This window comes from Eubalaena glacialis, chromosome 1 (assembly GCF_028564815.1).
Source record: "Eubalaena glacialis isolate mEubGla1 chromosome 1, mEubGla1.1.hap2.+ XY, whole genome shotgun sequence".
NCBI lineage: Eukaryota > Metazoa > Chordata > Mammalia > Artiodactyla > Balaenidae > Eubalaena > Eubalaena glacialis.
The window spans coordinates 173,809,792-173,822,886 of record NC_083716.1 but is presented as its reverse complement, the minus strand read 5'-3'; the positions used below and the strand labels follow the sequence as shown (position 1 = coordinate 173,822,886).

Genomic DNA, 13,095 nt, shown 5'->3' with positions numbered 1-13,095 from the left:
TTTTTCTAAAACATAAATATGATTATGATCCTTCCTTAAAATCATTCAGTACTTTCCATTCTATTCATTCAGGACAAAATTGGTAGATTCCAAATTCACTGTGTGAGCTGGTCTTTAACTGACCTTCCCGCCTCACCTCCTGCCCTTTCCTGCCTGTGCCCTCCACTTCTGCTGTACCCAAGGATTGACCACATCTTTTCTTGCCGTATGCCTTTGCATCTACCATTCCCTCTCTCTCCTCTCTCTTGTCCACCAGCCTAAAAATTGCTTATCTGTCAAGATTCTGCTCAATGGTGTCATTGCTGGGAAATTTTCCATAACATTTCTCCATATTCTCCATGTGCTTTCATAGTCTCCATCATATCACGCTGCTTTGTGGTTGCCTGTTGAAGTGCCATCGTTCATACTGACCTTTGCTCCTTGAAGCTTACCTTTAAGGTACCTTCATAGCCATGGCCTAGCACAACATTTGACACGTAGGAAATGATATAACCACAGTTGTGTGGTCCGAAACTCCTTACATTATAACTTAAAATGATGTTAAAATCTTAAGAGGTCATTTTAATCCTTACATGAGGCTCTTGAAGCAACCAAAGCTCAGAAATATTGGAATCTCATTTTTATGGGCAAAACATCATAAATGAGGTCTCTGTTGGAACCAAAGTGTCCAGTCTGTACTGAAAACGTATAGAGCAGTCCAATTCGAAATAGTATGTAGAACTAAGTTTTCAAGTTCTGCCTATTTTGTTTATTCAGCTTCAAATTTTTTGCTAAAGACCAGAGAATCCATCTCAGAACTTGGTTTTCTTATTTTAAATTTAGTGATAACTTTGGGAAAGAAGTTAAATAAAGTGTTAATCTTTACTCCTCTAAAGGACATTTTCCTTAAAATGTGTTTAGGGTTAGGGAGCAAAGGCATTTTCCTTGCTCTTTTGTCTCTGCTAATTACTTGACTGACTATAATGGTGCATGGTATGTAATCATGTACTGAACCCTTCACATTACATTTTTTTAGGCATCATGAAGAAAGTCCGTCTTCACTGTGATTCAGGCAGTAGTCAATGTCCTCTTTTACTTTTTGTTTCTTTTGCTCCTGATGGCCCAACCGAGGGTTTGGTAAACATGCTGCTCTGTTCTTAGGATCAACTGCAAGCAGCATTTTGTCACACCAGATACTGCTTTTATAACTTAATGATCTCTATTGCCTCTTTAGAGACAATTCCAAGTGATGCTCACTGCCATTTTTTTTTCTATTTCTTATTTTTTTTTTGTATTTGTGTGAGCTATTGAAAATAACTGTTATATAACAACACATTATCTTAATTTTCCAGTCTTTATTGGTTCTGTTAAACTCAACAAGTGCTATCAGGTAAGCAAATTTGGGAGAATGCCAGTTTACTTGGTGATGAAGCTGCTTTATCATCTTAATTGATTTAGTTGAAGTTCATAGGTTGATGGTGAACTTCTTAAAGGCCACAGTTTTAGATGTATGCCTGACAGTACCTGTCAGTGTACCTTTGCTTTCTTATGGATTACCCCTTTCTTTACAATCAGCTTAATGAAGTTCTATAGCCCCTTGGTTATTGAGCTAAGATTTTTTTTAAAAACTCAAAATATATTTATAAAACTCATTTATGCATATTACATGGCAGATATTAGGCAGAGTTAACAATGTATTTTTTACTGGAGAGAAGTCTCTAATATTTTATAACCCCAATAGATTATAGTTAATGATAGCAACTGTGTTCTTCCAAAAGTGTAATTTTCTTGAGGGCAAGATATCTTTGTATTGTTATTAACCATAAGAGTACATTGTTTATAGCTTATGTTCAGTTGTTGGCTGAGTGAATGAAGTGAACCATGCCTATAGGAATGAATAGCTACTAATCTGTCATTTCTGTTTATAGGTATTGCAATTTAAGGAAACCTTCTTGCCAGCAAATCTATGATAAAAAATATACGTAACAGAGGAAACTGTAACTGTTATTTGTCAAGTGACAAGCTTTTAATGTCAGAATGGCTCACCTAAAACGACTAGTAAAACTACATCTTAAAAGACATTACCATAAAAAGTTCTGGAAGCTTGGTGCAGTAGTTTTTTTCTTTATAATATTTTTGATTTTAATGCAAAGAGAAGTAAGTGTTCAATATTCCAAAGAGGAATCAAGGATGGAAAGAAACATGAAAAACAAAAACAAGGTGTTTGATTTAATGCTAGAAGCTGTAAACAATATTAAAGAGGTAATGCCAAAAATGCAAATAGGAGCACCTGTCAGGCAAAACGTTGATGCTGGTGAGAGACCCTGTTTGCAAGGATATTATACAGCAGCAGAATTGAAACCCGTTCTTGACCGCCCGCCTCAGGATTCTAATGCACCTGGTGCTTCTGGCAAAGCATTCAAGACAACCAACTTAAGTATTGAAGAGCAGAAGGAAAAAGAACGTGGAGAAGCAAAACACTGTTTTAATGCTTTTGCAAGTGACAGGATTTCTTTACACCGAGATCTTGGACCAGACACTCGACCTCCTGAGTATGTTGAAGAATATTCACTGTTTAGTATTTATCAGGAGTGTTTTCAGGGGAGGGGCATTAGTTAAGGAAGTTGCTTGTTCTTTAGCCACTTTGAGGCAAAGAATCGGCAAATACCATTTATTTAACCTGTCTTAATTATTTTTTGCTTATTGTTATTGAGGCTAGATTTCTATATCTATGTTTAGTGAGGCATTGCAGATGTGAAAAATTATCATCTTAGAAATTAGAAAACCGAAGTCTAGATCTGACCTCTATAGAACCACAAGGAAATCCTTTATTCTTAAATGCTTTAGTTTTCTCATCCATTAAGGAGGAAATATGGGGTGGATTTTATGGGAGATGTGGGCGGTGGAGTTGTTTCTGTTCTTCTGTGTATTGCTATAGAATAGAAATATTAAAAAATGTGCCAAGATTTTGGAGCTATGATAGTTTATGAGCTAAGTCGTAGACTTTGTGGCTACTTTTAGTGCTATAACTACATTTCAGAATGTCCTGTGTTTTGTAACCTTTCTTTTAAGAGACAGTATTGTTTTAATTACTAATTCAACTGTGATTCTTTCTCTGGAGTTTTGTTGAATAAGCTCTTGTATTTATAGAGTTTTCTCCCTGTCACTTCTGAGAGGCCAACATTGCATTTCAGTGTTACTTTGTTTACATGTTTATCTCAAATATACAGTATTTTGATTAAAATCCCCCCCCAGCCCCCGATTCTACTGTGCTGTCTCTTTGTTCTTAGTTAACCATCTTGTTATCTTTGAGGTAGTGTTCAAATGCTCTATTTGAACTGAAATAGCTAAAATGAATTTCAGCACTTTCAAACAATCTGTAGATTTGTTAAAAGTGCAAGATAGACAAACTGTAAGCAAACAGTGCTTACATATTTTGCTTTCTAGTTATAAGAGAATTAAATTTATAAGTGAACCTGAAGAAAACTACTTTAGTAGACTTAGGTCTATTGCTTCCTTCATATTTTTCTAGGTTTATGATCATGAATACCTGCTCCATCCTCAATATTGAAGCTGTGTAGATTAGATTTCTGTTGCTCTATTCTAATCTGTGTGATTCAAGGTTAAATTGCTCATCATTTTAAATGAATGTGTGAAGAAACAAATGAATGTAAAATATTCTAGTTGTTCTGACAGGGCATAGTATAGTTCCTTTTTTATGCTAATAGGTTAAAATGCAATATGGCCCTTTACTGATTTTGGGAGCGGTCTTGATTGAAAAGCAATCCCCATCACAAATCAAGAAGCATGATTTTTATTCTTTGACATGACAAAGGGAGCTCAGGATAAGCCTTTTCTCCAATATAGCTTTGAGAAACTGCAGTAATATTCAATAATGTTAATCAATATGTAAGTGCAAGATAGCTAAGCACACAAAGAACCTTTTTTTTTGGGCAGGAATGTGTACCTAGAACTGTGAAGATTTAATACTTTCATACTTTAAATTTAACTTATATCATCAAGGAACACATTTTCTGAAGAACTGCTAATCTTTTACATGCTCATTAGAAATATAGATCGTTTCTCCCAAAGCCAGATGGTCTTGTGACTGATAATTTAAGCACATTTCTATATGCCAAATTTTTCAAATGGTTTGACTGGAAATCTGTAATCACTTTGGCAAGTTATTTGAATTTCACTACTTTAAATGACATGTGAAACAACTTTTAAACATAAGTTGAGCATGCTAATTGTTTCAAAATAAATGGGGTTTATGAAATCATACTGTGAAATTTTATTATCACTTGCATTGATGATATAACATGACACTTTTACTTGATATTAGTACTTATCAGTTAAGCAAATAAATCCTTGCTTAAACTGAGGGAAAGCCTTGTGAGATTAAAGAGATAACACTTTATTAGTGTGAATTTTTGTAAAGTGTCATACTTTAAATCTTCAAAACCTTTTTATAATTCTATATTAATACTATATTAATTAGTCACGTGGCAAATAAATATAGGAAAATTTTTTTTTAAATCCCAAAACTCCCTCCCCAAAATGCTTATAAGACAAAATTATAAAGTTTTTTCCTAAAAAAGAAATACTATAGTATGGAGTTTTTCATAATTTTTACTTATACTTTTATGTTGGCTTATAAGACTTTATGGATTAAAAATACAAGCTTATATTTAGTCATTTGTTTCCGTGTAATTTTAACTCGAAGATATATAAATAGGTAGTTTGTGTTTGGACTTTATTTTTAATTGATAGTTTATCCAAAATTCCCTTTAGAATAAATCATTTGCTTTCATCTACCAGTGAGGATGAATGTGATTATTTTCTTCTGGCTATGCATGTATGTTACACTTTAAAATCATGATGGTCCTAGAGAGCAAAATCAGTTTCACCTTCCTCCTCGTTTCCTACTCAGTGGTGTTGACACCCTCTCAATATTTTATCCCTAATTTAATTCCTTTCTTATCACTACAAATATTTCAACCTAAAGACGTCCTCTCAGGAAAGGATTTGAAACACATTCATACTGAGGTATGGCTGTAAAAGTAGTAATTAATGAGAGTTTGTAGAATATCTCTTTTAGGGTGGCTTTCCCAAGCCTCTAGTACCATTCTGGGGGCTCTGGTTTCCCCATTGGCCCTGGCAGGGCAACCAAAGTGTACTGGACTCCTATCTCCATGAGTGAATGATTTACTTCCTTATCTTTGGGTTCGAACAGTACTGTTTGATTGTTCACACACTACTTATAGTGGCTTTTGACTGTGTAGGAGGATTTCATAGTCTGTTGTCTAAAATTGTACAACCATTTATGGTTATCAAAGATCCGGTTATTTTACTTATTTATCTTTGCCATAGACCACACATGTTTTATGTCCCAGCTTCACTCCGTTTGATTTTACAGTGTTCTGAAGCCCTCTCCTATATGTTATTTCATTTGGTCCTCACCTTGACTCAACAGGTGAGGGACTGTGGTCATCTCCATTCTCAAAGGCTGGAGATTGTACAGACCCACACACACCCCAATGGCTTCATATGAAGATTATTTTCATTGAGGATGACATTGCTATCAAAATGAATTCAAGATAAATTTATAACTAAAGTTTTTAGTGAATGAGTAATACCACTAATCAGTCAAAAACTATTTAGGGTCTCTCTCCTTACTGGAGCAAAATCTTTAACACAGCATGGCATGTGACATATGGTAGGTACTTAAGTTTTTGCTGAAGGAAATAGGCTTTATAGTAAGCAATTTTTCCCCTTTTGGTTCAGTTACAGGTTAAGGAAGTTGATTAAACTTAGACAATATTACATTCCTAGGAAAGTATCTAATTTAAGATAATCTCTACAAAGATGAATATTCATTTAATGATTAAAAATTGCACATGTTAAGAAAAATGCATGATTTCTACAAGGAAAGAAAAAAACGGTTTGTATTTGAGCAGTTACAAGTATTTGCTATTTTTACAGGTTGTCTCACTTCTAGGTTATTTTTCTTATTTAAAATGTTATTTGTATTTAAAATTATATTATGGAGAAAGCTTACAATAGCATGTTTTAATTCGTGACATGTGATCAATATCAGTGGACATGATCTCTGGGTGAGTGGTCTATTTGTAAGAAATTTTGTTTTGATCTATTTGCCTTTATATAGCATTAAGATCATCTTACATATAAATAAAGTGTCCACTATCATTTCTATTGTTTTAAAGGTTTAAATAATGATAATTTAGTAATGGTATAGCTGTGAAATAAAGTAATAAAATTCATAATTGTTCTTCTACTTTGACTTTTTCTAGATGTATTGAACAAAAATTTAAGCGCTGTCCTCCCCTGCCTACCACCAGTGTCATAATAGTTTTTCATAATGAAGCATGGTCCACGCTGCTTAGAACTGTCCACAGCGTGCTCTATTCTTCACCTGCCATATTGCTGAAGGAGATCATTTTGGTGGATGATGCTAGCGTAGATGGTAAGAAAGCACATGCAAATTAGATTGTTTCCTGAGTAAATCCATGTGGCGTTGTCCAAAGTCTATTTGGGTATATTGTACTCTCTGTATGCCACCTCAGATCTTGAATATAGTGTCTTGGATGCTATATATGATGGATGAAGGGAGAATCCAAGGAAGTCCATATTCAAATATTTTGGAGTTCAGAAATGTGTGAAACGTGTGAAACACCATTATTTATAACTTTGTAGTCCTCAATGTGAGACTTTTATTGTAAGACATAGTGGTTAAGAGCACACACTTGAGCCTTGAGTTAGGCTGCCTTGATTTGAATCCCAGTTCTGGTCCTAACCAGCTATGTAACTTGGGAAAGTTACTTAACCCCCCTATACCTCAGTTTCGTTATCTGTAAAATGGGGGAAATGCCATATTTCATCAAATTTATTGTATAATACATCATTAGTTTACATACCAGTAGAATAAAAGACCCTTACAGCCAATTAAACGAACATGTCATTGCTTATAAGAAGTATATAATTGTATAGCTTAGAAATAAGGGAATACATAAGTAGTACATAACTCCTAGGGTTGTTTTAAAGATTAGAAGAATTAATATAAATGATATATTAATTAATAAATAATATCAAGAGTAGTTAAAAATTACTGAAGAGTTACCACATCCTGTTTTATTTTGGCGCTTTTAAATATTCCAATACCATTTACAAAGCTAGCCAAAATCTTTAATGAATTTTCACTTAATTTTATGTCAATAATCAGTTGCTAAGTTACACATTTTAAATTGGACTCACAGGATAATCAGACAAATACTATAATTTGCTGAGTTTTCAAACATTACAAGTATTTTAAGTACCAAACAGACACAGATTATTTCAATGATTGCAAAATTTATTCCTGAATGAGCCCAAGTTTGGAACTAGATTCCTTAAAGTCAAATTCTAGCTCCAGCACTAATGAGCAGTTTCCTTATATCTGTAAACTGAGGATAACACTCTCCCATCAAATCCAAAGCACCATCTACCGTAAGGTAAATCATTACTTTACAGACCATGAGAAAAAAAACCCCACTACCTATTAGGTGACATGTCATCAATTAATTATAAGATGTATCCAGACTTTAGACGTGGTTGTAAGTGAATAAAGCATAACATTTTTAACCTAATGTTTCAACCATTTTAATCTTTTCCTTTTCTTTCCTAATCACTGTCTACATAAACATATAATGTTTATCTAATTATATCCATGTCAGAAATCTAGTTTTGAAATCTGACATTTTCATGTAACATTATTAGCCTGTTTCTGTTACCTTCAAAACTTTAGTTTTAATGACAAAAATGGACTAGATACATTTTACTTAACCATTCACTTTTATTTACCCCTTAGCCTTACTATATGTAATACTACAATAAATATCTTTGTGCTTATGTTATTTTCCTTTGTTTTTGAATTATATCCTTAGATAAGTTAGGAGAGGTAGGACTGCTTGGTCAAAGGGTCTGAGTATTTTTTATAATTCTTTATAGTAATCAACAATAGATTCGGAAAAGTTTTCTTGGCGAGGGCTATCTTTGAATAGTAGTGTAATTTGTCTTATTGAATCAGTCAAAGAACTATCTAATGAGTCCCCACTGTGGAAAATGTGTCCCTAGTTACCATAGAAGAGCTTGTGCAGTAGAAACCATAGTCCCTGACTTCAATTTGCTTAATGAAAAGCAGCATAAATATGTAGGTAATCAATTAACAGATAGCTAAATCCCAATGATAGCAAACAAAATATAATTAAGATTTTCAGAGCATAGACCATGTGCTAGTTAGCCCTTGTCTTAAATGTTTTATTTGTACAATGATCTTTCATTGTATCCTCCTAACAATTCCCTGTGAGGGTTAGTCCTATTAGCCCCATTTTTTCTATTATCTCACTTTATAGGTAAAGAAACCGAGGTACAGTAAGGTAAAATAACTTGCCCAAGGTCACATAGCTAAAAGTAATGGTGCTATAAATCAAACCCAGGAAATCTGATTTCATGGCTTTGTGTTTTTAACTTCATAAAATTAGGGTGTGGATGGGGGCTAAATTTAAAGGGCAGGTAAGAATTTATAGGAAATTCAGAAGTTGTGGGTGAATAAAAATTTCTTAACATATGGACAGTGGGAGGGTTTATTGAAGGAATCTGTAGTGACTCCGTTTTAAAAATCAACTCCCATTAAGACCTTTAAAATGTTTCTATTTTATAAGTTGCTGCTCTATAAGTCTATGATTAAAGCAGAAATAGCTATGATTATATTTTTAAGACAAATTACAATCCTACTTGTCTTTCAGAGTATTAATTCTGAGGTACTTAGAAGGTGTTAAAAAAGTTAATCTGTTACTCTGAGACGATAATGTTTAGATAGGCTTATTTTTCCACAAAAGTTATTCCTGGACTCTTACCTCCTTCATGAATGTTTAAGCTTTAAATAAGCAACTCTCTTATCTGCACCACTGGAGAATTTTTAAAAATATATAATTACAGATAAAGTCAAAGTCACCTGCAATTGCTTCTGAAATCTGGCAGAAGCAAACATCTACCCAGGATGTTTGCTGGCGTTCTCAATATTCCCAAATCTTTTTTGAGTCTGTGCTATGGGTCCAAGAAGGCCACTTGAAGAACTGCATTATATACTCAACAAAGAGTCAAGAATTCCATGGTGAACAAGCAGACTTAAGACGTTGTTTAAAAATATGGACAACACTTGACTGACTTGATTGATGTGTTTTTCTTTTACCTGCTATTTTAACTGTTGCTTAGTATGTATGTCATCCAAATTGGAATATTGAGTATCTTAAATTATACACACCCATGACTAAAATTTTGCCTGTTTCTAACCTCATTCCTGATTTACATACTCTTTTCTTCCTTCATATTTTTACTGGAAAAAATTCTGTGTCAGGAGACTCTAGAGCTTTCAAAAATTTTTTGCTGACTCTTTGTAGAAATATTCCCAAACTGCTGTAGCCCTGGATTTTCCTACTCATCTTTCTCTCAAGATTTTGGTCTTCAATTATTTTGACCACTGCCTAAATATCAGAGAATTTTTTTGATACTTGACATTTTTCTATACATTTGCAGATTTAAATGCCAATTTAAATAAGAATCAAATATCTTTTTGGCCAAATTCAGTTTCTTTCACTCCTTTGTCCCTTTTCTCTGGCCTCTAAATGAGTCTTCTTAACTCCTGGGGTCTATTCCTTTGGAAGTCTCCCCCCCCCCCAAACACAGTGTGTTTACTGATATGACATGGGCAGGATAACTATGTGTGGTAATGTCACGCATTATAATCGTTCAAAAGTTAAGATCTGTATATATAATTTTTGTTTTCCAGTAAGAGTTGAAGATATAATTTTTGTCTTAAGGATGGATGTGTACAACTGTTAAGATTATGCATGTGGAGGACTCATTGCCCTGTGGTTTCTTTATTAGCTTTCATATATATGAAAATATACTTAGAAATGAGTTAATCTTGATTTTTTTTTCTTACAGAGTACTTGCATGGTAAACTAGACGAATATATAAAACAATTTTCTATCGTAAAAATAGTCAGACAAAAGGAGAGAAAAGGTCTGATCACTGCAAGGTTGCTAGGGGCAACAGTAGCAACAGCTGAAACACTCACATTTTTAGATGCTCACTGTAAGTATACATGTATAGACATAGTTGTAACATTTTCCCTCCCCCTCCCTCTAATTTAAAAGGTAAGGAAGCCTTTTCTTTAAATGCCTAATTGCATTTTCTTTAACATCATTTTCAGCTAGTGATTATAGCAGTGACAGCCCAAGCAGATTACAGCTCTGGGTAGGAAATTCCTTTCACTTATTCAAAGACCTTACGTCCTTTTGTTTGAGGCTCCTTAACTTTATGGCCTCCAGTGACCAGCTTCCCCAGCGAGTTATCCATGCCTAGGATTTTTTCATATGCTCATTTTGTCAAAAAAATGTGGTTTTCCTTATTATTCTTGATTACTACACTTTAAAGTGAGTGAAAGTTTTGTTTGTTTAAGTGTAGTCAACCCTATCATTAAACTTTGTCCTAGTCCTAACACTTTTACTTTTTATATTTCAGTTCTTTTTTTTTCCCCCAAAGATTCACACACTCCTTTTTGTGCCAAGTTAGGGGTGCCCCTTTACAGCTTCTGGTATCTTTCCCATGAACGTTGTTAGTTTTTGTTTGTTTTTGTTGCTGCTGGGTTTTTTTCTTTGTATTTTAAATTTTTTTCAGTGTCAGTGATTTTAAATAAAGTACTTAGACAGTATTTTTAGAGTCAATGTTTAATGTACATGTTAGGTATTACTAAAGTATCACTTATTCCCTCGAGCTCTAAGTTTAGTGAGTTTTACTCTTTGTATGAGTGTTTAGCTTTGGATTGGCCAGCCTTTAGGTTATGTTTGACCAAGCAAATGGTTTTGAGCATACGCTAATTGTTACAGAAGGGCTTTTGGAGTTGCTTGGGTCTCTTTAGAGCTTTCACATTCAGTATTCTCTTAATACCCGGCATTTAAGAAAGGTCTAAAGGTAATCCAGGAGAGGTGTTTTCAAAAGGAAATGGCTGCTTCTCCAGCATTCCCTCTCCTGGTCCAAAATTACAGTACTGTCAGACTGGGCATTCTTCCCCTCCAGGCAAATGTGTCTGATGGTCCTCCTGGACCATGACTGCCAAACTCCACTGAATGATGGGAAGCCCTGAGTAGCACTGTACATGCCACATCTCCTGAACTCTATGTGTGATGTGAGACAGCCTGGCCTGGGGCCAGAACCCAGACCTTTCATGCCACTCCTCCACTCTCTTTCATTAGGGCTGGGCAGGTTTGAATGGTGCTTTGTCTCCAACTGCTAAAATCAGAATATTCTGACTCCTTTACTTGTTTTCTCCTAAGACCCTGTCAGAGAAATGAAGATTTCAGTTACTATACCTTACTCAGGGAGACAAGTTTAAGTAAATCAGAACACTTCTGGAGCTAGGTGGTGTGGATCAGCAAAACGTTATCCTTGATTCATGGCCCATTTTAAAGAGAAATACACAGTCTGAAACTTAAATATATCAGTATCATTTTGCTTCCATTGTAAGATTAAAAAAATCAGTCATTTTCTAACTATGCTTAATCTTGTTTTATATTTTTCATCCTACCCTTATCTCACAAGAAACCTTTAAGAAATCTCCCCTATATAAATGTTCAAAACACTAATGACTTGGTTATTCTCATTTCTCTGTAAACCCTCTTCCAAAACACAAAAGGAAAAAAACCCTGAGTGTTTTCATTGAATTAATTAAAATTGTATTCCTTCTAGGTGAGTGTTTCTATGGCTGGTTAGAACCTTTGTTGGCCAGAATAGCTGAGAACTACACTGCTGTCGTGAGCCCAGATATTGCATCCATAGATCTGAACACGTTCGAATTCAACAAGCCTTCTCCTTACGGAAGTAACCACAACCGTGGGAATTTTGACTGGAGCCTTTCATTTGGCTGGGAGTCACTTCCCGATCATGAGAAGCAAAGAAGGAAGGATGAAACTTATCCAATTAAGTAAGATGATTGCTCTCAAAGTCTTATATACAGTTCAAGTATTTGAATATGTATGCATTCTTTGCTTTTTATAGTAATTTCTGCAAAGGTAATTCACATTAACAAAATAAAGAGTACACATATTCTGTATGGAAGGAATAGGAAAGTCGTTTATATATTTATGTACTTGTTTACACATGATGTTACTGAGTAGGAAGTAGAATTAAGTGAGCTCTTATGTCTTCCTTATAATCATTACTTAAGAATCTTTTTTTTTTTTTTGGCCGAGCTGTGAGGCCAGAATCTTGGTTTCCTTACCAGGGATCGAACCCGGGCCCCCAGCAGTGGAAGCACGGAGTCCTAACTACTGACCACCAGGGAATTCCCTTGAGAATCTTCTAAGTTTGGTTAGAAGACACAATAATTTTGTTCTGCTAGAGAAGGATACTTAAAGTACTTCCTCCCCATCCCCCAAAACTTGACTTTGAAGATAGCATTTTTAGTTTTTATTAATCTATATAAAGCCTTGAAATTGTCATCTCTCTTTAATTTATTTGTACATTTGATTCAGTTGCTCTTAAAATATGTTTTTTTTCTTATTTGGTTTTTATAACAAAGTTTGACAATGGATTATTTTTCAGAACACCCACTTTTGCAGGAGGCCTTTTTTCCATATCAAAAGACTATTTTGAATATATTGGAACTTACGATGAAGAAATGGAAATTTGGGGAGGTGAAAATATAGAAATGTCTTTCAGAGTAAGTTTATAAATATAGCGCTCATACTAAACAATGAAATATATATTTCTAGTTGGCTGATACAGATTATCATGGATGAATGTAGTCTTTACTTTTTGTGCTTTCTAAAATTTAATTGTTAGAAATTTTAGAATAAATATATTTCCTCTTAAAGTGTAACTTAATATATTTATTTACTGCTGCCAGTGTAACAAGAAGAATCAGTTAAACGCCTGTGTCCAGGCAGTAACACCAATTAATGCACTTGTAGCAACTGAATTCCAGCCAAGATAAACATAATTAAATCTAGTGCTTCAGGAAATTGGTTGATTATCAAGCGAGTCAGAATGGAAAAA

General features: G+C 34.3%; 1 protein-coding gene across 4 annotated transcripts in view; it reads left to right on the top strand.

Annotated features, from left to right (window-relative positions):
* The window catches only part of GALNT3 (polypeptide N-acetylgalactosaminyltransferase 3), a 44,839-nt gene that overhangs the window by 21,865 nt on the left and 9,879 nt on the right, over positions 1-13,095 (top strand). For 3 of the 4 annotated variants that reach the window (XM_061184624.1, XM_061184603.1, XM_061184613.1), the window contains exons 2-6: positions 1,908-2,531; positions 6,294-6,466; positions 9,985-10,134; positions 11,788-12,022; positions 12,643-12,760. In XM_061184624.1, coding sequence (XP_061040607.1) covers positions 2,017-2,531; positions 6,294-6,466; positions 9,985-10,134; positions 11,788-12,022; positions 12,643-12,760 — 1,191 coding nt within the window. In that variant the 5' untranslated portion in view covers positions 1,908-2,016. The remainder of the gene's footprint in view (positions 1-1,907; positions 2,532-6,293; positions 6,467-9,984; positions 10,135-11,787; positions 12,023-12,642; positions 12,761-13,095) is intronic. The other variant, XM_061184632.1, reaches the window with a different exon arrangement.